The sequence below is a fragment of the Poecilia latipinna genome, unplaced genomic scaffold (assembly GCF_001443285.1).
Source record: "Poecilia latipinna isolate Pla-1442-1.1 unplaced genomic scaffold, P_latipinna-1.0 Scaffold466, whole genome shotgun sequence".
NCBI classification, from domain to species: domain Eukaryota; kingdom Metazoa; phylum Chordata; class Actinopteri; order Cyprinodontiformes; family Poeciliidae; genus Poecilia; species Poecilia latipinna.
Genome location: NW_015113082.1, coordinates 24,771 through 50,140, shown reverse-complemented (window position 1 = coordinate 50,140; position 25,370 = coordinate 24,771). Strand labels below are relative to the sequence as shown.

The 25,370-nt window shown below is 39.4% G+C and overlaps 4 protein-coding genes across 6 annotated transcripts in view; 2 read left to right on the top strand and 2 right to left on the bottom strand.

Moving 5' to 3' along the window:
- The window catches only part of pold1 (polymerase (DNA directed), delta 1, catalytic subunit), a 15,632-nt gene extending 9,380 nt beyond the window's left edge, over nt 1–6,252 (bottom strand). Inside the window, exons 1-15 of the mRNA XM_015039270.1 lie at nt 6,084–6,252; nt 4,768–4,956; nt 4,571–4,684; nt 4,310–4,450; nt 3,998–4,123; nt 3,615–3,783; nt 2,895–3,009; nt 2,628–2,757; nt 2,330–2,496; nt 2,094–2,198; nt 1,483–1,623; nt 1,276–1,386; nt 985–1,176; nt 491–579; nt 272–388 (exon numbers count right to left, since the gene is read on the bottom strand). Coding sequence (XP_014894756.1) covers nt 272–388; nt 491–579; nt 985–1,176; nt 1,276–1,386; nt 1,483–1,623; nt 2,094–2,198; nt 2,330–2,496; nt 2,628–2,757; nt 2,895–3,009; nt 3,615–3,783; nt 3,998–4,123; nt 4,310–4,450; nt 4,571–4,684; nt 4,768–4,954 — 1,904 coding nt within the window. The 5' untranslated portion in view covers nt 4,955–4,956; nt 6,084–6,252. The remainder of the gene's footprint in view (nt 1–271; nt 389–490; nt 580–984; nt 1,177–1,275; nt 1,387–1,482; nt 1,624–2,093; nt 2,199–2,329; nt 2,497–2,627; nt 2,758–2,894; nt 3,010–3,614; nt 3,784–3,997; nt 4,124–4,309; nt 4,451–4,570; nt 4,685–4,767; nt 4,957–6,083) is intronic.
- A 1,848-nt stretch (nt 6,253–8,100) lies between these two features.
- Nucleotides 8,101–18,640, top strand: gys1 (glycogen synthase 1 (muscle)). Its single transcript, XM_015039263.1, has 16 exons — nt 8,101–8,248; nt 9,940–10,058; nt 10,172–10,353; nt 12,099–12,290; nt 13,652–13,837; nt 14,024–14,168; nt 14,265–14,382; nt 14,822–14,942; nt 15,023–15,129; nt 15,212–15,271; nt 15,563–15,755; nt 16,540–16,666; nt 16,750–16,845; nt 16,934–17,097; nt 17,176–17,256; nt 17,491–18,640. The coding sequence occupies exons 2-16, from the start codon at nt 9,941–9,943 to the stop codon at nt 17,728–17,730; spliced, it is 2,130 nt and encodes a 709-aa protein (XP_014894749.1). The 5' UTR covers nt 8,101–8,248; nt 9,940; the 3' UTR covers nt 17,731–18,640.
- On the bottom strand, nt 18,356–23,010 carry aspdh (aspartate dehydrogenase domain containing). Of its 3 annotated transcripts, XM_015039266.1 has the most exons (8): nt 22,933–23,010; nt 22,761–22,818; nt 22,534–22,678; nt 20,925–21,009; nt 20,458–20,607; nt 20,011–20,234; nt 19,785–19,924; nt 18,356–18,879 (listed from the first exon to the last, which is right to left on the bottom strand). In XM_015039266.1, exons 2-8 carry the CDS (start codon nt 22,813–22,815, stop codon nt 18,842–18,844), a joined length of 837 nt encoding a protein of 278 aa, XP_014894752.1. In that variant the 5' UTR covers nt 22,816–22,818; nt 22,933–23,010; the 3' UTR covers nt 18,356–18,841. The 3 variants fall into 3 exon arrangements, with proteins under 3 accessions (XP_014894752.1, XP_014894751.1, XP_014894753.1); XM_015039265.1 differs by having other exon boundaries at nt 22,761–22,961; XM_015039267.1 differs by having other exon boundaries at nt 20,458–20,565; nt 22,761–22,961.
- A 602-nt stretch (nt 23,011–23,612) lies between these two features.
- tmem86b (transmembrane protein 86B) lies at nt 23,613–25,270 on the top strand. Its single transcript, XM_015039269.1, has 3 exons — nt 23,613–23,705; nt 23,851–24,094; nt 24,219–25,270. Exons 1-3 carry the CDS (start codon nt 23,655–23,657, stop codon nt 24,683–24,685), a joined length of 762 nt encoding a protein of 253 aa, XP_014894755.1. The 5' UTR covers nt 23,613–23,654; the 3' UTR covers nt 24,686–25,270.
- Nucleotides 25,271–25,370: the final 100 nt, after the last annotated feature.

The window sequence follows — 25,370 nt, the reverse complement described above, 5'->3', positions numbered from 1 at the left end:
TTGGAAACTCAAGACAGCCATAACATTATGATTTTTTACAAGTGTATGTACACTTTTGACCACAACTGTAGTTTTAGGTTTTCCTCACACACCTCACTAATACTGAGAAGAACTATTTCAAAACTTCTTCCCTCAATAAGAGCGTCCACACTGCAGAGTGTTATGAGAGCAACCTGGTCCCACAAACGTCTTTTTGCAAACAGTCGATTTTTCCTTGAATTTCTTCCTTGTGGGTTGGTGACGGTACAAACCCAGATTGAAAAAGGCTTACCCCAGTTTCTCAGCAGCGCCTTTCTGCAGCAAGGTGGTGTAGCACAGATTGTGAGCCATCATGATGGACGGATACAAGGAGGAAAAGTCCAGGGTGGCAATAGGAACGCTGTAATAGCTGCAAAAATAAAGAATGGTGGAAAATTTCACATCTGTACCCAACAGAGAGTAGGAGATTTTTTAACACACGGTAGCCTAAAGAACCTGTAGATGTACAGACCCTTTCTCTGGCTCAATGACCGTTGCTCCTGTGTAGTCTTCGCCCCCCTCGGTTTTCACAACAGGCATTACCAGATCCTGTTTCATAGCCTTAAAAAAGAGGATTCAGAAATCAATCCATGCATTCATTACTGCCAGCATCTCTCACTCTTTGAGTCACATTTAACAAAGTGGAAAGGCCAAGAAGGTTTTTGGATATTAATATTTGACAGTACCATCAAAGCAATACAAAGTAACGCTGTGGCTCAGGACAGACTGAAATATCTTGCAGACCAATGATTTTTAAAGGTGGAAAACAAAAAAAAAAGCTCTCTCACAGTTTAAAACTATTTCTTGTTTTATTTTCCAACCAGAAAATGACCTACAACCCTGTTAGGGTGTGGCAGAGAAACAGCCTCTCTCTCTGACTCATTTGCAAGTCCACCTTAGTATCTGTCAAGGGGGGGAAAAAAAAAAAAAAGCACACATGAAGTAAATCCCGTGCGAGTTTCTTACCTGCCGCAGCAGCTGAGAGACGACTTTGATCTGCTGTCCTCTGGAGAGGAGGTAAGTGAGAGGCACTCCTGTCACTCTGGCCATCTCCATGTAGTTGATCACACACATCAGTTTCTGCAGCAGGCGCAGCGGGAGGTAGGCGTCCTTCAGGCAGTAGACCGCTAAACGGCGCCGTGTTTGTTCGTTTCCATTCTGATGTGGAAGGAAGAAGGTGGTGAAACCAAGCGAGGAAAAACAGTCATGATGATTAAAAAAAAAAAAAAAAAAAGAAAAGCTCAAAAGCAGGGATACCTGCAGATCGGTGATGATTGAATGTTGCACATCCTCCTTCTGTTCTTGTAGGAAATGGAAACTCACAGCGTTCAGAGTGTAGGAGCGTAATTTGTAATCCCTTAGAAGAACCTGCAAGAAACACACCGATCTATAATCCTAGAAACATTTTTTACCTATTCAATAATTGTACATGTTAAATGTACAAGTGACACGTAGAGTGCTGACCTGCAGCAGATCAAACTGAACTCGACCCTCCATGTTGATGGTCTTGTTCTCCCTGCGCCCCATCTGCTTACTCTGGAAGCTCAACTCTCGCAGAACTGATTTGATGCCCCGCATCCGACCCAAATATGGAAAATAATTCACCTGAAAGGATGTCAAAAAATTGAGAAAACTGATTGGATAGGGTTTTTTTTTGTACTTTTCCAAAAATGTTATCAATGTTAAAATTCAATGAAATTCAGTTTATTTGCACAGAACTAATTCACGATAAATGTGTCTGAGAGCATTTTATAAGATAAAGACTTTCTCCTCATTTTTAAAATCGAAATTACAGCTTCAAGAGGAAAATTCCCTGAGCTCAGAGGAATAAAATAGAAATACAAAAACACTCTAGTCTCTTCTTCTATTTTTAACCAGATCTAAAAAAAAAAAAAAAAAAAAAAAAAAAAAAAAACTTGAAACAAATTCCAGTATGTGGGCATTTTAAGAGTGATTCTAGTTATATTGCAATGCAATCAAATTCTGTTTGATTGCCGATTTTCTATTTAAGAAAGCAAAACGTCTAGCAGAAGTTGGAACTGAATCAGAGTCTTTTAAACGTGGTTTTGTCTCACCTTCAAAGCAGCCGCTCTGTTGAGCAAGTAGGGAAAGTCAAAGTTCTGGATATTGTATCCAGTTATGATGTCTGGGTCTACAGTCCTCAAGAACTCCGCCCAGCTCTGCTCAGAAGAGAAATTTAAAAAATATATTTTTTTTTTTTTTTTGATATTTTAAAATCAAATGAAAAAATATATATATTCAAATCTGCTGTGAGAGTTTCTTATTCTGCCGTCTAGAGGCAGATTTCTACCTGAAGGAGCTGTTTCTCCTGAGTGAAGCATAGTATCTGAGAGCCAACGATGCTAGCGCAGGACTGGAGGGTGAAAACTGTGCGAATGAACGGCTCAGTTTCACCCTGCCTTTGGACCATAGAGGCTATCTGAATCACTGGATCTCTATCTGGTTCTGGAAAGATTCCTGGACAAAAAAAAAAAAAAAAAAAAAAAAAAAAAAAAACATTTAAAACAAATCAGCATCAACAGGTCTTTGACTGGGCCTTTGTCTCATGTTCAAATAATGTGAAAGAAAAGCAAAGGACGAGAAATGACCTTTTCTTCCTGCACACTCTATGTCAAAGCTAAGCACCCTAAGCGGAGCGATCTTCTGCCACTCTCCTTCTGCAGGGTGACTTATGAAGTCTGTCCATCCGACATCAACCTCATACTGGCACAAAGAAACCTGCGAGAGAAGCACAAAAGGCGGAATAGGACAGCTGCTTTACAACGTTGACAATATAGAACAACAAAATAATGAAGAAAGGTGGGATCAAGAGAGCAGGTAGGTAAAAATACTTGTCTAATAAAAGCAATACTGACCTTTCCTAGAGTCTGAGAATCTGCGTCCGTTGAGCTCTTCTCTTCACGCACTCTGTACTTGCCTTTGGGAAGTTCAATCCAGCAGCATCCCACCACATCACTGTCCACCATGAACCTATGAGACACGAGCAGGCTTGTCAGACTGCACAAATGAAGCCTGCCAGGTTCTTTAGTCAGCGCGAGCTGGTTTTGTTCCACGTCAACCGCAATGTATTTCATTATGATGTGGGTGTTCATGTAAAATTGTGAAGAGAATTGGAAATTTTACAAACAAAATTGAAAAGTGTGAAGTTGTATTAACTCCTCACATGTTTGCTTACTTGCTTTAATGAAACAAGTAAGGTAGATTAGATGGTGAGCATCTGTGAACAATGCTTTACAGGTTTTAACCGAGACTATAAACCTATTCTAAAACATCGATATGCTTTAATGTCTCTGTCACACTCATTTATTTATAAATACATTTTAGAAAAACATAAATCAATTATTTTCTCCCGCCTTACAATTATTGACAATTTTATAGACACAGTATCAATTGTCCTGATATTTTGGATTGTAGAAGATATAAAGTGTGAAGAAAATAGCCTTTAAAGGAGTTTATTATTAGTTATTTATTTATTCTTGTGATATAGAAACAATATATTTTTTAAGTAGAGTTTTTTAGTAAAAATACTATTAATTTAACACTCTTTTCTCTCTATTTTAACAAAACATACCTACCTGATTTCAAAATCTATGTTGGCCTCATAAGCCTGGTAGCTCTGGATGGGAAAAGGTCCAAACTTGAAGCCCTGTTCCAGCAGCCGCTTTGCAGGTGCGATGAGACGAGGCATCGCCATCGTTATCCGCAAGAAATCAAGGCTGCGTTGTCCGTGGTAACCATATATGCCTTTAGTTGAAAGAAAAGAGAAGCTTAGAATATTTTTTTTTTTATCAAATGACATTCCTAGAAAGCAACAAGCATAATAAATACAACTCTGATGCAGGCTTTTATTCCAACATTGATTTATTCATTTACAGATTCCATATTTTTCCCCAACAGCCTGATCAGAAATCATGACAGCTGGTAAAGTCCTTTAAAAGCTCAATTTCTGTATACTTACTCTCTTTACGGCAGATGTCCACAGCAAGCACTGTGATGGAGATGTTGTCCTTATTGGAGCGCATGTCCTTAAGAACAACAGAGTTCAGCTCTCTTTTAAATTCCTCCAGGTAAGTAGATGTGAACCCTCCAAAAAAAAAAGGAAGAGCAAAAAATTATAATGCAACATCAGTTACAGGATTTTGTACCAAATAGTGATAAACTATACAGAAGTTTGACAAGTCAGAAAACCAATGTTGCTTTTTCTGCCAGTTTAAGTATAGCAGAAGATCCACCTTATCGTATAAACCACAGCTAAAAGTCAAACACTCACCATTTGGTGCAGGAACATAGAAGTAAGGCGCAAAGCCATGAACATGACAGCACACACTGTTCCCACTATCTGTTACACCAAACATCCTAATGATGGGAACTTTTCCTTGTGACTGACCAGGCATCCCAGCTACAGAGCCACCTGGAGGAGGGGAAAAAAACAACACACGTCGTTTTCTATCATCGTACATAACATAATCTGTCTCTTCTAGATGTTTAGTAGAATTTTCTTGCATTATCCAGATGTACGTTATGTATCTACCCAGGTAATAGTCGAGATCAATCTGCTGGAACACCAATTTATCTGAAGATGGATCCAGTGAAGGGGCAGGAGGCCTTCTCCAACGAGGGTTTAGGTCTGCTGAGAAAAGGTCGCCTGACAGGACAGGAAGTTAAGTCGGCATTAAAACTAAATTACATTAATTATGAAATTTTGACTAAAGTCAGCCCAACACTCACCCACGGGAATGACATCATGTCCGGCCTGTCCCTCCATGTCTTCCACATCCATCTCTGCGTCATCAAACATTGACAATTCTTCCTCAAACTGGGATGGACTGTCCTCCCAGTCACCAGTCGCTTTACCTCGCTTGGCCTGGGATGCACCACCCATGAGAGGGCCACCGTTGCGTCGCTTGAAGTCCATAACTGCAAGCGATTTAATTCAAAATAAAAAGGTCAGAAAATTCAGAAGAGAGACAGAACATGCTTAATTAGCACAGAAAAAAAACTGTATGAATGCTTTATTGTGTGCAGACTGAGAAAATATATATTATTGAAAATATTAAAATAATGCTGCGAACACATGCTGGAGATTAATAAAAAAAAAGGACAGATAATTACTGATGTTAATCTACAGATCCTTGGCTGGGGAAATTGTAGTAAACTTAATACACATTCATCAAACCCAACAGACATGCAAAGCGCTTTGCAATAATACTTATTCGTTTCAGATTAGGGATACAGTTGTAAGTCTAAAGACATAAAACATTATTCCAAGCTTTCATCATTTCACAAAGCACCCTTTAACAACATTCTTCTAAATTTTTAGAAGCTGTGGTGAATATTATACCAAGAAGCAATGGTATAAGCCAAAGAATATTTAGTTGCACATTCAACCAAATCTGACTGAGTCTAAGTTGTTTTGCAAAACTGTCAGTCCCTAAGTAAAGCTGTTAAGCACATATCCCAAGTGACATCCAAAAAGTCTCTTGGGTTATGTTTCGTTGCTCATACTCGAGAAGTATTGGCAATGTTATTGCAGCTAAAGTATTATCCCAAAGGGACTAACTGCACATGCAGGGCAGCATTTCAGACTGAGCACTATTTTCTATTGGACTAGCACATACAACCCAAATAAAGTACTTGAAATTTTGAAAAAGTTCGCGGGTTGTGAATATTCTTTCAAGGCACATAATACACAAGGCACGTGAAGAGCTTCACATAATGCACAAGGCACTTAATAGCAAGTTATCAATACGGTTACCAACTACTGGAGTCAAAACGCACTCGAGGATAAGCATTTAACATTTCAATGTTAAGTTAAGCATAGTGAGCACAATCATTTATCAGTGGGACATGTGGTTTTCGTCTCAAATCCGAGGGCAGCTTCTATCTTTACAACAAGCTACTAAAGGCAGCTAGCAAACGGCGGATATACACATAAATATGGTCTCGCGCTAGGATGCCTCTAAACTACATGAAGGTTTATGCTCATATAAATCTACCAAAACCATTAACAACGACCGATGCGTTTCTAATGATGTTATAAATACCTGTAAAACTTGATCTTCCTCTACAAGCCCCTTCCGACAACAGCTCCCGCCACTCTTCTTCAATTTGTGGGGTTTCGCTGTCGAAAGCGCGGAAAAATTTCCGCGTAGTTAGTTACTAGGTGTAAAACTAAAGGAACGGACAATGACGTCACAAATATGGCGGAAGTCGGAGTAACTACATAGGTATCGCAGAGGAAGTTACACTACACTTGTCCACACCTTGGACAAGAAAAAGACAGTGTCTTCTTGATTAATTCACGTGACACGCGACCTATATCCTTTTTCAAATGTTCAAAAATAACATTAAAATTTTTAGAATTAATGAATGAGTTTTGGCCTAATGTTTTTTTTTTATATCTGCATACTATAACTCAATTTTAACCATCAGACGTATCTCTCTTTTTTATATTAACATGTGATTACGTCTATCCTGGAGAAAAATATTCATGCAGCTGACCATGTTTGTGTATTTTGATAAAATCTAATAAAATGCCCTATTTTTAATTTCAAAAAATAGATCAGCATATTTAAAATCGCTTGGTCTGAGTCTTGAACAAATATTCTTTTTTATATTTTTTTCTTTTCTTTTTTTTATTTATCTTGATTGTAACAATAAAACAAGGACTAAAACATTTTCAGAATATCAAAATTATTGAATTATTTTCAATATTTTTCACAATTCTTAACTTACCTAATATCAGCCATTTTAAGCAACCATTATTTTAAGAAGACACAGCAAAGGTTTCTAATTTTGGTCAGACTATCAAATGTTGATGATTTTGCATGCATATGCATGTTATGTTTTGCAGTATTACAAGACTTGTGGACAAGTAGTTAACCTACACCAGGGTATTTTTACTTTAGCTCACAGAACTTGCATCTGGTCCGCTTTTATTTCAGATGAGAAGCATTCCATCAGCTGTCATGTAGAGAGCAAATATCTAGGCCTGGGTTTGTTTTATACATCCCTCAATGTTTGTGGTGCATTAGTTATTTTCTGACTCACAGGTACACAGTGAGGTCAGAGGAGACAGAGCAGGATGAGGAAATGCTCTGACACATATGCAGATCTGGGCCAATTGACGTAGATAACAAGAAATAGAAAATCGAGCTGTGACAATTCAGACATGCATCAAATAACCCAGGATGCACTGCTCCATTCCTGTTATGATTTTTCTCTTTAGACACCTTTTGGTTTTTCTGAAACTGCCAAACTAAGACTTCTTACACCACCCATTAGTGATGTAAGACTGGAATAATGTGTAACTGAATAATGTGGTGTAAGAAAGGAAGTAGAATCTCCCTTTAGAATGGAAGATGTCCAATGTTCAGTTGTTTGTAAAATTGACCCTGTGTAGTTCCACTACATGCCTCCGTTGTCTCTGCTTTATTTTGAAAAGCTCACATGTTTGCAGAATATTGCCAGCCTTAACTGTGATTCATACATGATCGTATAACATTTAAAGAAGTGCTTGCTTTTTGTGAGTTTATAGAACATGCAATAAATAAATGAAAACCTTGCTCAAGCCATAATGATAGATAAATTATTTGTATTGTTTTATTCCTACCCTGTCCCCCAGCCATGCAGCGGGGAGCCTTTTTACCCATGTTAACATTCAGCACATTGTAGAACAGACAAACATAAACAAAGCAACAAACATGAGTAAATTAATACATATGATTTAATTTTAAAAAATCCATATCTTCCATAAGTCTATTACAATGGTTACATTCAAGCAAAAAGTTAATTTTTGACTATTTGCACTAAGCTATGCTGTTAAATTTCTGCCTAAATTTAGAACGATAACCGTTTGAATAAATAAAAAAGCTAAACCCCGTTGATTTTTCTCACCCAATCAAGTGCCTCTAATGAAGAAATCATCCAATCATCTTCTCGTCATCTGGGGAGGCGGAGAAAGTGACGAAAACCCAACCAATAGGCGTCAAGCTCATGAATAATGCGTCAGCAGGGATTCCGCATTCAGCCCTCCTTCTCTAGATCTTCCCAGCGTTTTGCAGCAAACCAATGTGAGTCGGTGACATTTAACCAAAGCCGCCGCCCCCTTTTTCCCTCACTAGCCAACACTGTTTTCCTCGTTTACGGAGTGACCGCGACAGCTGCCAATGTTTAGTTCGTCTTTGTGAAGTTGGGACACAACCGAAGGGTGAGTCGATCTTCGTATTTTGTCTTCCGCGGTTGTTGACGAGCTTATGAGGGAGGACACTCTGTCGGACTCGGCCTCTCTCATTGAGCTTTGCTGTAGGTGCTTCATGTCACGTTCACCAACTCATTAAAGGAGCTCAAGCATTCGCACATCGGCATGCTGTGCAAACGGCGAGCTCTGCTCGCGAATTTAAAGCGCATTTTAGGGAGTTATTTCCACAACAGTCAATTTAAGTTCACACGGGCCTTCTGGAAAATTACCACACTTACCATGAAGTTGCACACGTCTCGGCGAGGCCATACAAGCAGAAAGCTATGCTCCATAAACTGGTTACTTGTTGAACAAATAAGACTCAATCCATCAGAAACCATCTGTAAGAAGTGGCTTCCTATAGGGAACCTGACGGGCCTCTAAGTTCAGCTTCAGCATGTCATGTTTACTATCAAAATACTTTCAGTAAAGTTGGCCTATTCCTTTGCTACTTTACTTGTGTCTAATTTTCTTTTCATAAAGTCTCCAAATTCAGTGAGGATTATTGCTCTACATATAGTATCTAGGAGATTACACATCAGATTGTAAAGGTCCCCTATAGCTGCTTTGTTGGTGGTCTTCTTTGTTTAGGCCTAAGGTCAGTCTGTGTCTATGTAGATACAGTTCAGGACATCCTTTCCACAGTCTGCATGATATTTGTATGTGCACAAAAATAAAGGAAATGTGACTACACATAAAACGCTGTGGGTAGAGCAACTCCATATGTTGGGGGGAAAAAACCCTCCCCCACCATGCTGCATGTTCCTGTGGACATGGGCCCATGTTTGTAGTTTTCTATGCGTCTCAGCTCCATGTAATTACATTTCATAGGGAGAACATCAGATGTGCCAATATAAGAGCCACTTGATCATGTTTGTACTTGATCACGTATGCCTCTTTTGCAACCTCGTCCTGCCTTGCACAGTAAAGGACAATAAGTTGTAATTTCACTCATTCACTCAAGCAGGAAGAATCCACTTGTCTGAATCATGCCCTGCTCTAGAGAAGCTTGGAGTTGTGAAATGTAAAGCTAAAATTGTAGCATTGTAAATCAAACGTTCAGATTATTCAAAATAATGCATAGTATGCAATATTTATTTCCCTTATATGTACAAAAAAGACAGAGGTGTTAAAATTTGAGTGGATTTTAAATGCTATTGGAAGGAGATGTAAATTAATATTGATAAACAAACCTGTTCTTTTTTTTATAATTGGCTACTTCTCAGTGCCTTACCATAAGTTTCTGTCGAAAAAAGAAACCATAGGTAAACGTGGTACTTCTGGTATCACGTATACTAGAATTGTTACTTCTTAACAAAAAAAAGTGTGTTTTCAAATTATGACTCAGAAAAATGAGTCAAATATGTGACGTTTATTCTGTGAAAGGATTGAGAAAGGTGGGGTTTACATCACAGTTAGCTAGTGTTATACTTGGTCAAGAGGAAGTTGACAGCATTTCACATAATGTGTTATAGTAGAAGTTAAAACTTGTGCTGAAATGGTAAATATAAAAGTCTAACAAATGGAGTTGAAACATTTCATGTCATGTCTCAAGTGTTTTTTTCCCCCCTTATGATTTCAAAATGCCACCTGTGGGACTGCCTGACAGTCACGTTTTGTGTATACATAGTAGTAAGGAGTGTGTTTCTATATTTACCCAGCATGCCGCTGGCTCGCAGCCTGTCTGTCACGTCCCTATCAGGACTTGACGAGTGGGACGAGGAGTTTGAGTTGGAGGATGCTGTTCTTTTTGAAATTGCATGGGAGGTAGCCAACAAAGGTAAGTTTCCAGGTGTTTTCCTGCCTTAAAATCTAAAATTCAGACTTTAAATTTTTTATTAAGTAGGAAAACTTTGACTCTGGCTTGACTGATTTTGTCTGGCTTGCTTTAAGTTGGAGGGATCTACACAGTCATACAGACCAAAGCCCGTATGACCGCGGAGGAATGGGGGGAGAACTATTTCCTGGTGGGTCCCTATGTGGAGAGCAACGTGCGCACCCAAGTGGAGCTGATCGAGCCAACCAATCCTGTCCTGAAGCGGACCATTGATAAAATGAACGCCAGTGGCTGTAAGGTACTATCATACATACTACACACGCATACATTCCTCGCACGGATAAACATTTTTGCTTGCAGTGATTATAAATGAGAAATTTGATTGTATTCTTTGAAAGTGGTCAATGAAACATGATCAGACCCCCTCTTTAATTCAGGTCACTCCCTGTCTGCAAAGTCTAGTGTTGCTGACGACAACTCGAAAGCTGGTGACATTTCCCTACAAAGGTTAGGAGCTGTATCAGTGTCCCACTCGCTTTCCCACAGATGCTTTCCAGAAATAGAAGACTGATTGGAATAGTTTTAAGGTTTTCTGCTGTGTCACTCAAAGCTCGCTGTGGTATTAGGTGTCAAAGCTAGAAGCTGCGGTCGGGCTATTTTTAAAGAATGAGTGCAGCCGATTCAACAAAGCCTGTAAAATGTTCACCTAGACTCATGCATCAGAGCATAATAAAACGGATTAAAATGAATGAATTAATTGTTGTTTCTGTCATTTACATTATCTGAATAACTACTCAAATAGGCTAAGGTACAGCTAAAAGCAACATATTTTTCTTTATTGTGATTTAATATAAACAGTAACAACTAAAATATAGTCAACCAGAGACAGTTTACAGTTGGAAAGAAAGAAAGAAAGAAAGAAAGAAAGAAAAATATAATGCCTAACAAAAGTATTCACTAATGCAGAGCATTTTCATATTATTTCTTTACCAAAAACTATATACCACATATTAACAGATATTTAGGTGAAGAAGCAACATAAAATAGTGTCAATCAGTGAAGTTAGAAAATATGTTGCTCTCACAAGATTTTACAAATAAAAATAAGAATATTGAGGTATGTATTTTTACTCACTCCCCCCTTTTTTGTAGGATATATTGCACATCTAGAGACTGACAATTTTACTCATTCTTTGTTATAAAATACATGAAGACAGTTACAAAACTGGCCTTCTATCACCTGAACACCATTTCCAGGAATAATGTCTCAGCGAGATTTAGAGAAACTCATCCATGCACATCTTTAGTCGCATTGATTACTGCAACAGTGTCTTCACAGGTCTGCCTAAAAAAATCAACCTCCAGCTGCAGCTGATCCAGAACGCTGCTGCTTGCATCATCACTAAAACCAGGAAGATGGAGCACATAACACCAGTTTTAAAATCCCTCCACTGGCTCTTTGTACCTCAGAAAATAGACTTTAAAATACTGTTGTTAGCTTATAAATCCCTGAATGGCTTAGCACCAAAATACATTAAAGATCTGTTATTGTTTGTATGAAACTTCCAGACTTCTCAGGTTTTCTGTTTCTGGTCCACTCTGCATCCCCAGAACCAGAACCAAACATGAAGAAGTGGCATGCAGCTTCTATGCTCCATAAATCTGGAACAAACCTCCAGAAAACTGCAAAACAGCTGAAACACTGAGTTTAAGACTAAAAACTCAACTGTTCAGAGTAGCTTTTGAACCATAATCAATGAAACATTAACCAACATTTTGATGCGTGTTGACGATTTTGATGATGGCACTCACCAAAATGTAATGTTTCTTTCTGGTTTTCTCAATTGTTGACTGTCTGATGTCTTTTATAACTTTGTATTTTTAGGGTTTTAATGATGTAAAGCACTTTGAGCTGCCTTGCTGCTGAAATGTGCAATACAAAAATAAACTGGATTAATTGATATTGTGGGATCTCTCCTTCACCAGTCAATGTGTTGCTGCACATTATTTTTAACCTTCAAACTTTACCTGTATATTTTCGCAGATTTACTTTGGCCGGTGGCTTATTGAAGGCAGTCCATACGTCGTTCTGATTGATGTCGGCTTCACCGCCTGGTCTCTGGACCGCTGGAAGAGCGAGCTGTGGGACCTCTGTGCCATCGGCGTGCCTTGGTTCGACCGCGAGGCCAACGATGCTGTTCTGTTTGGCTTCCTCACCGCCTGGCTCTTGGGAGAGGTCAGCAGCAGGTTTTGAGTGTGTGTACTGTGAAAGTTTGATAAGAAAGTCAGTTTTTTTCTTTTTTATTGTATTTACTTAAATCGGTGAAAGGTAAAATACCAGGAGGAGACATGAAGAAAAAGATGAATGGTGATTTTATGATTTTGTGTGGGGGGGAAAAAAGGAGGCAAAAATAAAAAGGAAAACTGGGAAGAGAAGTGAAATTGCTTCAAAACTATTAGATAAAATCTGTAGTTTATAAACTGCATACAAGTTTATATTTTTTTAAATTACGAATAGCATAAAAGTTTCAAAGTAACCATACTTAAAACCTGATAGAAAGTTCTTAATAGATAATTAGAATAAAAATGTTGCTTTTTGATTTATTTTGAACCTTGGAAGTCTGAGATTATTTAAATTAGTGAACATATTAAATGTAGAAGAAATAACATTGCAAAAAAATGAGAGAGTAGTCCTACAACTCAGCATAGTAACATTTATTATGGTTGTTGGAAGCTGAACCTGAATATTCACTTCAAAAAGAAGAGGGGAAAAGCCTGGTAGATGTTTGTGTTTAACATTGTAATGAATGTTAAACTGTTAAATGTTAACCAACACCCCATGCTTTTAATGACTTCAAAGAGTTGTGGTTAGTTTACAATCATCAATATGTGGTTCAAATTACAAAATCTATAAATGTACTGACTCCTAAAACCACATGGCAATCAGCAGATGCCTTTGCTCTCCATCATTTCTAACTGGGATTTAAAAATCCCAGTTAGAAATGTGCAGATATCTAAATAATATCTCAAGCATTTTTGTGAATAAGCTCCCTTTCACCAAAGAAATAAAGATGTTTAAAGAAAGAGGGATTAAAAGTTTTCTGAAAAGAACATGTGTTCAACCTCACTGGTGATTAGGTTAAGGCTTTGGATTGTTTTGCAGCCAAATAGTTGAGGGAAGATCTGATTTGAAAAGGAAACACAAGTAGGAAGTAAAGGTGATACAAACTGACTTCTGCTATAGCTCATAACACAGCAAATGATCTAAAGAAGTGTGAACGTAATGGGCTCTGAAAACCAGAGGTGTGTGTGTAGTAATTACACATATTTACTTGAATAAAAATGTACTTTTAGGAGCAGTTTTACTACATTGTACTGTTCCTTCAGTAATATTATGAAGTATCATTACTTGAGTAAAACTTCTGGCCATTCTGTGCACTTTAAATAACTTCACTGACTGAAGAGCAAACTTTGGACTTTACTTTTTCCTAATTTTTGGCTTCTCTGCCCACCTCTGCTGAAAATGTACATACAAATATGCAGAAACTATCTGCGGACGCTTGCATGCCATTCAAGTTGTGTTTTCTGATATTGCAGTATGCGGCTCAGTCTGAGGATCCTCCACACGTTGTAGCCCAGTTCCATGAGTGGCTGGCAGGTCTGGGCCTGGTGTTGTGCAGACAAAGACAGCTTCCTGTTGCAACTATTTTCACCACCCATGCTACGCTGCTGGGTCGCTACCTGTGTGCCGGAAATGTGGACTTCTACAACAACCTGGCAGAGGTACATCTTTGCTACTTTTTCTATTCCAACATTTGATAAGGAAAGAAATGTCTCACAATAGATATATATATATTTTTTTAACATAGAAGAGACAGGAAAATAAAAGGCCAATTGTTTGTGATGCTGATTTTAAGAGTCTGCAAAAGCGGTTTACACGATGTTCTTCCTCCCTTCTGCTCCGATCAGTTCAATGTGGATAAAGAAGCCGGAGATCGGCAAATTTACCATCGCTACTGTCTGGAGCGGGCGGCTGCACACTGCGCTCACGTCTTCACCACTGTGTCACAAATTACAGCCATCGAGGCCGAGTTCCTGCTCAAGAGGAAACCCGGTATGTCGAGTTGGACTCGGCTGTCAGGAAAAGAAAAATTAACACCTCACTGATTATGGATGAAATGTGCTTATGGTTCTTCACGTTTGTCCTCAGACATCGTCACTCCTAATGGCCTCAATGTGAAGAAGTTCTCTGCTATGCATGAGTTTCAAAACCTCCATGCTCAGAGCAAGAATCGCATTCAGGAGTTTGTCAGGGGTCACTTCTATGGGTCAGTCCTGACAACATGACACCGCAGGACAGTGGACAGTCTGAACACTGCAAAAACACTAAATCTAACCAAGTATTGGTCTAGTTTTTAGTGCAAATATCCCAGTCCATTTGAAATAAAACAAAACTAATTTGCAAGTAACTTTTTAGTAAGATCTCGGAGCTTGTTTTAAGTAACTAATTCCTTAATATTGAGGAAATGGTACTAGTTCAAATGGCAGATTATTTCACTTGTAACATGGAGAATGTCTTGTTATAAGTGAAATAATAAGGTTGATGAAAAGTTACTTGCGAGTTAGTTTTGTCTTATTTCAAATGGACTAGGCTATTTGCACTAAAAACTCGTTTTGCAGTGAATTCGTTCAGTCTGTTACTGCCGAGTTAAAGATTTTGAAAGCTAAAAATTGGAAAATAATCTCTCAGTTTGTGTTTACCATCAGGAACCTTGACTTCAACCTGGACAAGTGTCTGTTCCTCTTCATAGCAGGAAGGTATGAGTTCTCCAACAAAGGAGCCGACATCTTCCTCGAGGCTTTAGCCAGACTCAACTATCTACTGAGAGTAAGTGAAGTGGTTTTGCTGAACGTGATGAACCTCGGGTGTGAAGAACTGAACCATACATACTCCATGCTCTTCCTCAGGTTAACCACAGCGATGTGACCGTTATAGCTTTCTTCATCATGCCAGCTCGGACCAACAACTTCAACGTGGAGACGCTGAAGGGCCAAGCAGTGCGGAAGCAGCTATGGTGATTATAAATGTTTAATATCTGCCTTTCCTACTTCCATTTATGTGACTAAAGATATTTCCGTTTCTGTCTCTCCTCGCAGGGACACAGCCCAGACTGTGAAGGAGCGCTTTGGAAAGAAGCTTTATGAATCACTCCTAGTGTAAGTTCACCACGTTTAAGGCACCACCATGCTCAGCGACTGAACGCACTTTTCATTAAAAAAACACAAAGTATATAAATAACTCATCTATTTTATTAGATCCAGCTTCAGAGAATCTTGGAGAAATTATTATATTCCATTTTTTTTAACATTACAACCACAAATCTCTGGCTCTTAGAAAATTGGTGTCAAGACAAAAGCCTTAAGATCTCACAGCAGACACGTGGAAGAACATGCTCCTGTCAGATCGGACCAAAACTGAAAACAGTTTTGTTCCCACGTGTTTTTCAGTGGTCAGCTGCCAGATGTGTCGAAGATGCTGGACAAAGAAGACTTCACCATCATGAAGCGTGCCATCTTTGCAACTCAGAGGCAGTGCCAGCCTCCAGTCTGCACCCACAACATGCTGGAGGACAGCAGCGACCCCATCCTTAACTGTGTCCGCCGCATCGGCCTTTTCAACAGCTCTGCTGACCGAGTCAAGGTAAGAGACAAAACGGGAGACTCGCCCTATGAATCAGTTGTGCACTATACTTCATTTATTGGATATACATTAAAACATTTATATGGCAAAGCACTGCTTAACATAAATTACCTGGAGGGAGCGAGCTCCACATGAAGACACAGATTACCTTTTGGTTCTTGGACAAATTAGGCGTCTGTTCACTGTTCCAGGTTGTTTTATAATAGTTTTTCTGAAAATAACCGTCGTATCTGAGAAATCAGAAACGGGCCACGATTGGCCACCAGACATTGCAGCTGCTCCATTTCTCCCTTACACACCAACTGCCCAGAAAAGGCAGGATCACCATGACAACCATGGACATTGTTTTTAAAGTGTGTCCCCCCCAAGAGGACAAAGTTAAAACTACAGTAAAGCTCACTGATACTCTTCACAATGACATGTTCATGTTGGTGAGTGTGATGGGGTGAAAGTGGCTGTAGTGAAAAAGGTGTTGAGTCGTCTGTATTAATAGTGATAGTCGGTCCACTTATAAGTCCTAGCAGACTTTAAACCCAGCAGTTGGGCATGTTTGGTGGAGAAAAGCATGGTTGCGTTTTTCTTATGTGTTTTTTTACACACAAGAAATTTCGTGTGAAAAACAACATAAATTGTTGTGAGGGCTTGATAATTATGATCAAGCTCTCACTGTGTAACTTTTTAGGTGCCTTGCGTTGTAAACTAGGACTAGTTTTCTTCTTAGGTTGCTGTGAGAAAGGCTGCAGTCACTTGTTCTGGTACTGAAAAGCTTGTCCTCCCTCCTCAGATCATCTTCCACCCAGAGTTCCTTTCGTCCACATCTCCTCTGCTTCCCATGGATTACGAGGAGTTTGTCAGAGGCTGCCACCTTGGTGTCTTCCCTTCTTACTATGAGCCTTGGGGTTATACTCCGGGTATGACACATGGATGCTGATATCTTGGATATGTTTACTGTGTTATATTTGACTCACTTTGTAATACTTCTGTCATTTGACAGCTGAGTGCACAGTGATGGGTATTCCATCCATATCCACTAATCTGTCAGGCTTCGGGTGTTTCATGGAGGAACACATAGCAGACCCTACAGCGTATGGTGTGTGTCTTTACTCACTTTCTTTAGTTTCTCAAAAGTTATCGACACATTGATTAGAAAGATCACATTTCTCATTATTACCCAACAGGTATTTATATCCTTGACCGGCGCTACAAGGGTGTTGACGAGTCATGCAACCAGCTCACTTCCTTCCTTTTCCAGTTCTGCAAACAGAGCCGACGCCAGCGGATCATCCAGAGGAATCGCACAGAGCGCCTGAGTGACCTCCTGGACTGGAGATACCTCGGCAGAGTATGGACACAAATCCTGAATGTAATCTTTCAGCCGCTAACTTTAAAGTGACATTTTTGCCCTTCTCTTTCGCTTTAGTATTATATAGCTGCTCGTCATATGGCCTTGGCGAAAGCCTTCCCAGACACCTACATATATGACCCTCAAGAGCCCTCCTCGGTAAGATTATGTGACATTTTGACTGAAGAATTGTTAAAAACACTTCAAGGCCTTCTGTTAAAATGCCAGGATTTTATGATGTAAAAAAAAAAAAAAAAGACTCCAAAATAAATAGAAAGTAGTTTATAACCCTTTTTCAAATGAGTTATACATGGGTCATGTTTAAAGGTGGAAAAGTTCTGAAAATGATTATTTTAGTCCTGTTTTTAAAAGTGATCCTGCTTCATTCCTTAGGCTTCAGGTTTCCGCTACCCCCGACCAGCCTCTGTGCCTCCGTCTCCGGCTCTGTCCCGTCACTCCTCCCCGCACCACAGCGAGGCCGAAGACAACGACGAGGACGAGCGTTACGACGAGGAGCTTGAGGCCGAAAAGGACCGCGTGAACATCCGCCAGCCCTATACCATACCGGTTAAAGGCAAAGCCGTCCTCGGAGGCAACGGGAGCGGCGAGGACGAGGCGAGCGAGAAAAACTGAGACGCACGCACACTCGTATTCATTATAATCCATGCTGAACCTCACTAGTGAAACTTTTTTTGTTTCTGTTGCAATCATTAGTCATCCTTGCACTACAAACTTGACAAATGGGTGCAGCTGTGTTCATGTGTGTGATTACTTTAGTCGTGGCTTTCTGTGAAAAAAGAAAACGCATCACTTGTCTGTGTCTTCCCAACCAATGCGTACCTCAGAACCTTAAAACTGTCAGCCAGTTTTTGGTATCGTTTCAAACACACCAGCACTGCAACCAGTAGTAGGCCGAAAACATAGAAACAGGAACCAGTGAATTAAAATGACCCTGTTTTGTGAATAATTTAGATATAAAGCATTAATAAAGTAACAGAGGGGCTTTATTCTAGATTTTAGGATCAAAATGAGGAGAAACAGCATGGCATAAGCCTCCATCTTTTTACAAGCTTGTCATTTTTCTTCATTCAAAGCAAAACTTGCTTCTTCTTTTTTTACAGCTTTTTTGCAAATGCCTTTTTACAGCAAAATGTCCCAGATTGGAAAAAGATGGAGCGCATACATGCCCAGTAACAAGTAACAGTAGATATAAGAATACAAAACCTCTCCTTGAGCTTAGCATCATGTTTTTTCCATCTTTTTTTTTTTTTTTGCCTTATTGTATCAGTTTTCTAATAATTAGGGATACTGATCAGCCACATGTCACATCCATTTACCTGACAACATATGCACTTGTGTGGAGGTAGCTTATCTTGTTCAACAAAAGAGGAAAGAAGGGAAGAAGAATTGCGCTCTGTGTGGGAAGCAAAATGAATGTCGGATGTTGGTTTTACCAGATGTGTCCCGTCACTGTCTCTCCTCAGTATGAGTTATATTGTTTGCTCCAGTAAAATAAAATTGAAAGCTCTATATGTTAGTATTTTACACATGATTTCTGTCTTTTGTTTTATTCCGAGCATTCGGTTCAATGAGACACGTTGAAAGGTCGGCAAGTTTACGAAGCCAAGCAACGCACTAATGTAGAGATCCAACCATACATGCAGCGTATCCATCCTGAGCTCTTTAATTTATCTGGACTTTGGTCGGGGATCTTCCTCCTACATTGCAGGTAATCCTCCCTGGGTCAGCACAAGTAAACTCTGCCGCCGTGACCTCTGCAAACTGAGAAGAACAAAAAGTTGGACTTGTTTTTATAAGAGAAACATTTCAAACTTAATTGAAGCCTGAAGAACATGGAGCGGTTTCATGTATTTTTTACTGTTCCTTGCAAAACTACTCATTTCCCTGGAACTAGGACTGCAACTAACAATTATTTTTTGTTATTGATTAATTTATCAATTATTCTGACGATTAGATTGGTACATTCAACAGATTTTCTAATTTAACCACTTAAGTCTTTTGTATGCAATATTTGAAATGCAGTAAAAGGTGCAAATAAACCATTTCATTTTGTTTTAAAATGAGAAACTAAACTAAAGTGCAATAAAATGACATTCCTTTAGTGAATTTCTACCAGGTGAATAGAAAAAAATGCCACTTAAGGAATTTTGGGACAAAATATATAGATTGGTGTTTTTATCCTACATGTTTATTTTCAGCATTTGACCTCTTTTTGAGTCTGTTGACTCCAGTTAATGATTAATCGATTACTAAATTAGTTGATTATTTCAATAATAGATTCATTATTATTAATCCATTTAATCATTTTATACATACGTGGAACATTATAGCATTTTCTTGCATTGATAATTTTATGTGATAGAGCACAAACTAGAGCACAACTGTAAGGCTGATGGAAAATGATGCATCATTTTCAAAAAGTATCTCAACTAGAAATCTGAAAAGTGTGGCTATCATTCGAATCCACCCGCCTCTATTCTGATGCCTACAAATACCATAGACTGCAACAAATTGACCTCAGAAGTTACCTGATTAATAAAAACAGACATTAGTTGTAAAGACATTGAAAACCATCCATCATGTTCCCTCCATGTCGAAACGATGAGCTACTTTGTGTTAGTCTATCACATGAAATATAAAACTGAGTGAAACCACATGGGACTCACTGAGTAAGCTGTTCCAGAAGGAGTTGTATGTTGCGCTGCCGGTCACGGCGCCGAGTTTGGCTGGATTCCTCCTCACTGTGTGCACTGAGAACCCATCAGGCCCCGTCGCCTCCACCTCCACCACATGAAAGTCTTTCAGCCTGAGGTGAGCAAGACATAAAGCCCAATTGTTCAGACAGAAATGATCAGCCGTGCTGGTTTTGATTTGTAAGGTAGAAAGACCCACGCTGTGTCTGACACGATCTCTCCCTGAACACCTGTAAAGCCGAGCTTTCCTGCCGCCACGGCTGCTGCCGCCATGGTGTTGACGTTGTTGGGAGCAAGAGGACACAGGTCTGCCACTGAGCCTCTGAACAAAACCCGCCTGCCCTCTCCTTCTGTCCAGTCACTGAGGACGTCTCCTGTCAGTCGAAAGCACGACGGATGCTTGGACATTCTTATGAACAAAGCCTGAAGAGATTCCATAGATTTCTCAGAAACATTTCTAGTTGGGGTGGAGGGAAAACAGAAACTAATATTGCTAATATTCTTATATAAGTCTTACAAAAACACAGTTAACTCCATATGGTTTGAGTTTTGTTAAGCATAACAGAACTGAGCACAGTTAAGACATTAAAATAAGCAGCTTACTTTGGCAGTTTATTAAATCTTAACATTGCAGGCGTAGACATACCTTCAATGTCCCACTATCGTTCATTCTTTGGATGTCCTGGCCTCCCCATAATGCACCACTGGGGACATAAAGCGTCCTGCCATGTTGTAGAGATGCCTGCCGCAGTTTCTGGTTCAGATCAGGATCAGAAAGGGAAGACGGAGAGCCCACCTAAAAGGTTTAACATGTTGTGAAGTTTATTGTATATTAATACAGAGTTTATAGTCAAGTGGAAAGATTATGCATTTTCCTCTTGCTTACAAAAACTGAGCCCTATTATATTTTTCAATTGGCTAATCATCCATCTTAACATTGTTTTAAAACTGCAGTTGGCAAGGTATAAATAAGCAGCTAACAAACATCCTTGTAGTCAAGATTTGTTTCTTTGTAATCTTTTAATTAGAAAAGCAATACACAACTCCAGACACCACCAGCAAGTTATATGTAAGCTAAGTTTGTATTTTATTTATTAATGAAAATAATCTCACCATGAAGTGAGCCTCAGAGAGAAATTTGAGTCCAAAATCTCTCACAATCTGTGGATGACACACCTCTACAATCACATCACAGCGCCTGTAAAACCACCAGCAAAACAACTGTAACAAACATTTCTAATATAATCAAGATTGTGCTTTGTGAAAGTATTCGTACACCTTGAGCTTATTCACATTTTGACACGCTACAACCACAAACGTAAATAAATTTTGGGGGGATTTCATATCATAGATTAATTGGTTTTAAAACATTTCACAAATACAAGTCTAAAAGGTATGGTGTGTGTGTTCACACAAAACTTTGAGGTAGTAAATTGGTTCTTCTTTCATATGTCTCAACCAACTTCATACATTTGATATTTTTGTAATTCTTCGTAGCAAAATACTTCAAGTTCCATCAAACTGAATGAAACCAATAATCTGTTGAGATAAATTTTCAGAAACTGCTACAGTTTCTCAGTCAGAATGGGGTCTGAAGTTTGACTCAGTCGTTCACAGGAATATGAATCCATCTAAACCAGTCCTTTACATCAAGTTTTCTCCCTGGACTACCCTGTCTTTAGCACCATCCATCTTCCCATTAACTCTGACTTGCATCCCCACAGCATAATCCTGCCACCATCATGTTTCACTTGGTGGATATTGATGTGGTAAGGGTGTTGTGTGTTTTGTTTTGCATGTAGGTCAAATAGTCCAACAATAATCTGATCTAACTACAGCACCTTCTTCCACATATCTCACTGTGTCTTCTACTGTTGCAACTGCAACTTTTGAGGAATTGAAGCACATCAGAAACGCTGATGCAATATTAGCAAAGAATAGCTTCATTAATCTAAAATATACATGTTTATTGGCGGAAAAAAAACGTAATAATCATAGTATTCATGAATTTACTTGTCAGCGGAAGCAATGTGTGAATCTGACAGTAAACAATTCTTATCAATTAAATACTGATATTAATATAAATGTAAGAACATTTTCAGTATATGGATAAAACGTCGCTAGTTTTGACTAAGGCGAACTTCCTGTTTGAGTTGTGATGCTTTTATCTTGAAGGACCCACTTCCGGTTTAACTGTTAGCGCAAAGATAGCTTAACGGCAATTAAAAGACAGAAGATAAGTTTTAACAATGCATCCTATTATTAGCAGCCCCATTGATTGAGGCACAAGGTATGTTTCGATGTAAATAAGTGCGTGTTTTAAATATTGTGTGACTTATATTGTACTTTTTAAGTCAAGATGAATTAGTGGTATTTTAATACAAGTCTATAAAAAAGACCAAATCAAATAAATAAGAAAACGGAATCACTGACAAAACATACTGGTTTCTTACGGGTGTGAACAGATAAGGCTCCAGGATTAACTAAGCCTGGTTGTTAGCTTGGTCTATATCAGGCGCTGCATAGGATAAATCACTATGGTAACTCGTGTGCCACTGCTTTTGTAAAACCGAATCGAGGCTAGCCAGGACTTTCGGAAAATCCCGGCTTAATCCGCTATCCTGGTTTTGTAAAACAACCCTCTGCTGTTTTTCCCTTTTTTTTCCCAACCCTTTTTTTTTTTTTTTTCACTTGGTGACAGTGCGCATGCGTGCATTTAAACCTCTTTGCGAAGGACGACAGGTCTTCTAGTATCAGCTCAGCAGGGACTGAACCCACGAGCTTGTTGGGATTCCGGTTCCAGACAAAGCCCAGAACCAAACCAAGACCAGCTCCAGCTTCAAGGAGTTTGTCCACCAGGAACTTCCCTAAACCACATACACATCCAACCACATGCCGTCAGACAAACAATAGTAAGTCCTCCAAAGAGTGTGACTATGGGCTTCATACCTAGGTGTCCATATCCTACAACTCCAACTCTCAGAGTGGAAGAATTAGTGTCCATAATCTGCGCAGATGACAGAAGAATAACAAAAATCCAAACTGTAACAACAATTATATATGCTCACATCCGTTTTAACCTGAAGCTCTAACATCATTGCTGTTTTCTGGTCTCCTTTACCTGATTACTTTACGCCTCTCCACAGCTATGTCTCCTCTGAAAAGCAATGTCCAGCCACAACTCAAAACAAGGAATCATGGGAAAACTAAGGACAAAGTTTGACTCTGAGCAGCTGCAGTTAATCATTGTTTGCCTTGGACAGTATTAGACAGAGTGCTCTTCCTATACGTTCTTGGATTTCAGTTTCAGATCCATAATCCAGGTTACAGTGACAATAAAAACTGCAGTGAAGACAGAAGGTTACTGAATTTCTTAGAATAGGAGGGGCATTAGAGGTCATGGACTTCTGTCACCCTTTGCATCATTTGTCGCAAACGGATTCTGAAGCAAAAAGCCAGATTTCTAAATGACATCAATGATCTCTCTTCAGTTTTATTAAACTTTTTGACCATACTGCACATATAGATTCTCGGCTATAACGCGCAGTTTGACTTTGCCCCCTATTTGCTCATGTCATCAAAATATTACCGCCGGAAAGGTGAAAGGTCAGCTGTTTGTCCATGAAAACTTGAAACGAGGAGAACATTGATTATCAGAGAGCAATCGGACCAGAAGGACCGGTCTAAAGTTCATGTTCGTGGAAGTCCAGCGGACTGAGAGGAACGGCGCAGATTCAAGGCGAGGGACACAGGGAACATCTGAGGACTGCATGCTGGTGACATTTAATGCAGATTATTGTTCATTAGTGAAGGAAAAGACAAAACTCAGCTAACAGGGTGAAAATGGACATCCTTGAGACTGATGCCTATGACAAGCGCCGAAGGAGAAACATGGTATTCTTTTACCCCGATTTTTTATTATTTTTTTTTTTTGTAATTTAATACTTCTGTTAAAAAAAAAAACTTAATTAAGCTGACTAAAGTGCAATACGTAAGAAAAATGTGACAAATATTGCTGTTATTTGTCTGTCTTTTCCAGTCTTGTGCCCTTCTTCTCTCCCTTTTGCCCTTCTTTTTGTCCTCGGCTTTATACTTCTACCTTTGGACTCCTGATCTGGTCCCATCAGTAGTGTCCGCAGGTGTCAAAGCGGCCCCGACTCTGCTGCTGGCCACGGTGGTCCTGAGCTGGAACGGAGGGCAGAGTGTCCTGGGTGTGGCAGGAGGGCTGATCTTCTCTGCTGTTGGGGACTGCTGCTTGGTGTGGCCTGAGCTTTTTATCCACGGTAAGGGTCTTCAAGTTAAATCTAAGTTAGCAGCACATTTCCCTCAATTGTTAAAGATAAATTTTCTTTAACCACGAGCAGATTGCTTTTGTTTCTAATGTTGAAAATCCACCGTCTGTCTCAGGAATGGGTGCCTTCGCTGTGGCTCATCTGCTCTACTCCGTCACCTTCCTGTCCAGTCGTTATGCAACGTACTCCTCCTCCTCCTCCTCCTCCTCATCTTTGAACCGCTTTCTGCATCTGGTCCTCGTAATCGTGGGAGGAGCTTTCTACATCTACCTTTTTCCGTTCCTGCAGAAGGCACCAAACTCTGACCTACTGACTCCTGGCGTAGGGATCTACTTCGTCCTAATCACCATGATGGCTGCATTAGCCATCCGGACGGGCCACGTAGCTACGTTATCGGGGAGTTTGATCTTCATGGTGTCTGATGCTTCCCTGGCTCTGCAGGTCTTCAAAGTTTTGCCACCAATCGAGCATGGTCATATTGTTGTCATGGTGACTTATTATTTGGCGCAGCTGCTGATTGCTGTGGGTGATATAAAAGCAGCGGAGGACAAGGATGACTTTTCAAAGTGGAAGCGGTCCTAAACCGGATCTCTGAGCTGCTCCTAACATCAGAAGAGCGTCTTCGATTGACCAAAGACATGCAAATATGGTGTAGTTTGTTAATCAAATCAACTTAGTGCAAAATAAGCTTGGGACAAGACAGGAGCAATAGGTTTTTAGATTTCAGTGCTGACATTCACATTTATGTTTAAAGCGACTGAGGATGGAAGAGTGGCGCATTTCTGGTGGTTTGATCAAATATTCACACTCCTTGAATGTCTTTGTATTCCATTAAATTAAAATCACAAACTTCAATGTATTTTGTTTGGATTCAGTGGAAATGTTTGCCCATTCATCATTGCAAAATAATTCAAATTTTAACTGGATTTACTTTTGCAACTTTGACTAGGCCATTCTAATGCGTGGACATGCTTTCATCCAAACCTCTCCACTGAAGTTCTAGCTGTTGTGTTATTCTTTAATTTACCCCTACATAATATCCAGTTTCTCCACAGTATGATGCTTTCGGTGTGAGAGTATAGTGTTAGTTTCACAACGCTCACTGCATTTTAGAGCTAAGGCAAACAGTAATTTTTGGTTCCTATTTTTATTTGTGTAAAAAAAAAAGTTAAAAACTGCATATTTTTTCTTCTCTTTCAGACGTTAAGGTGAAAAACGTTGAGGTTTGTGGCTGAATGGTGACAAATGTGGAACAGTTAAGAGGGTT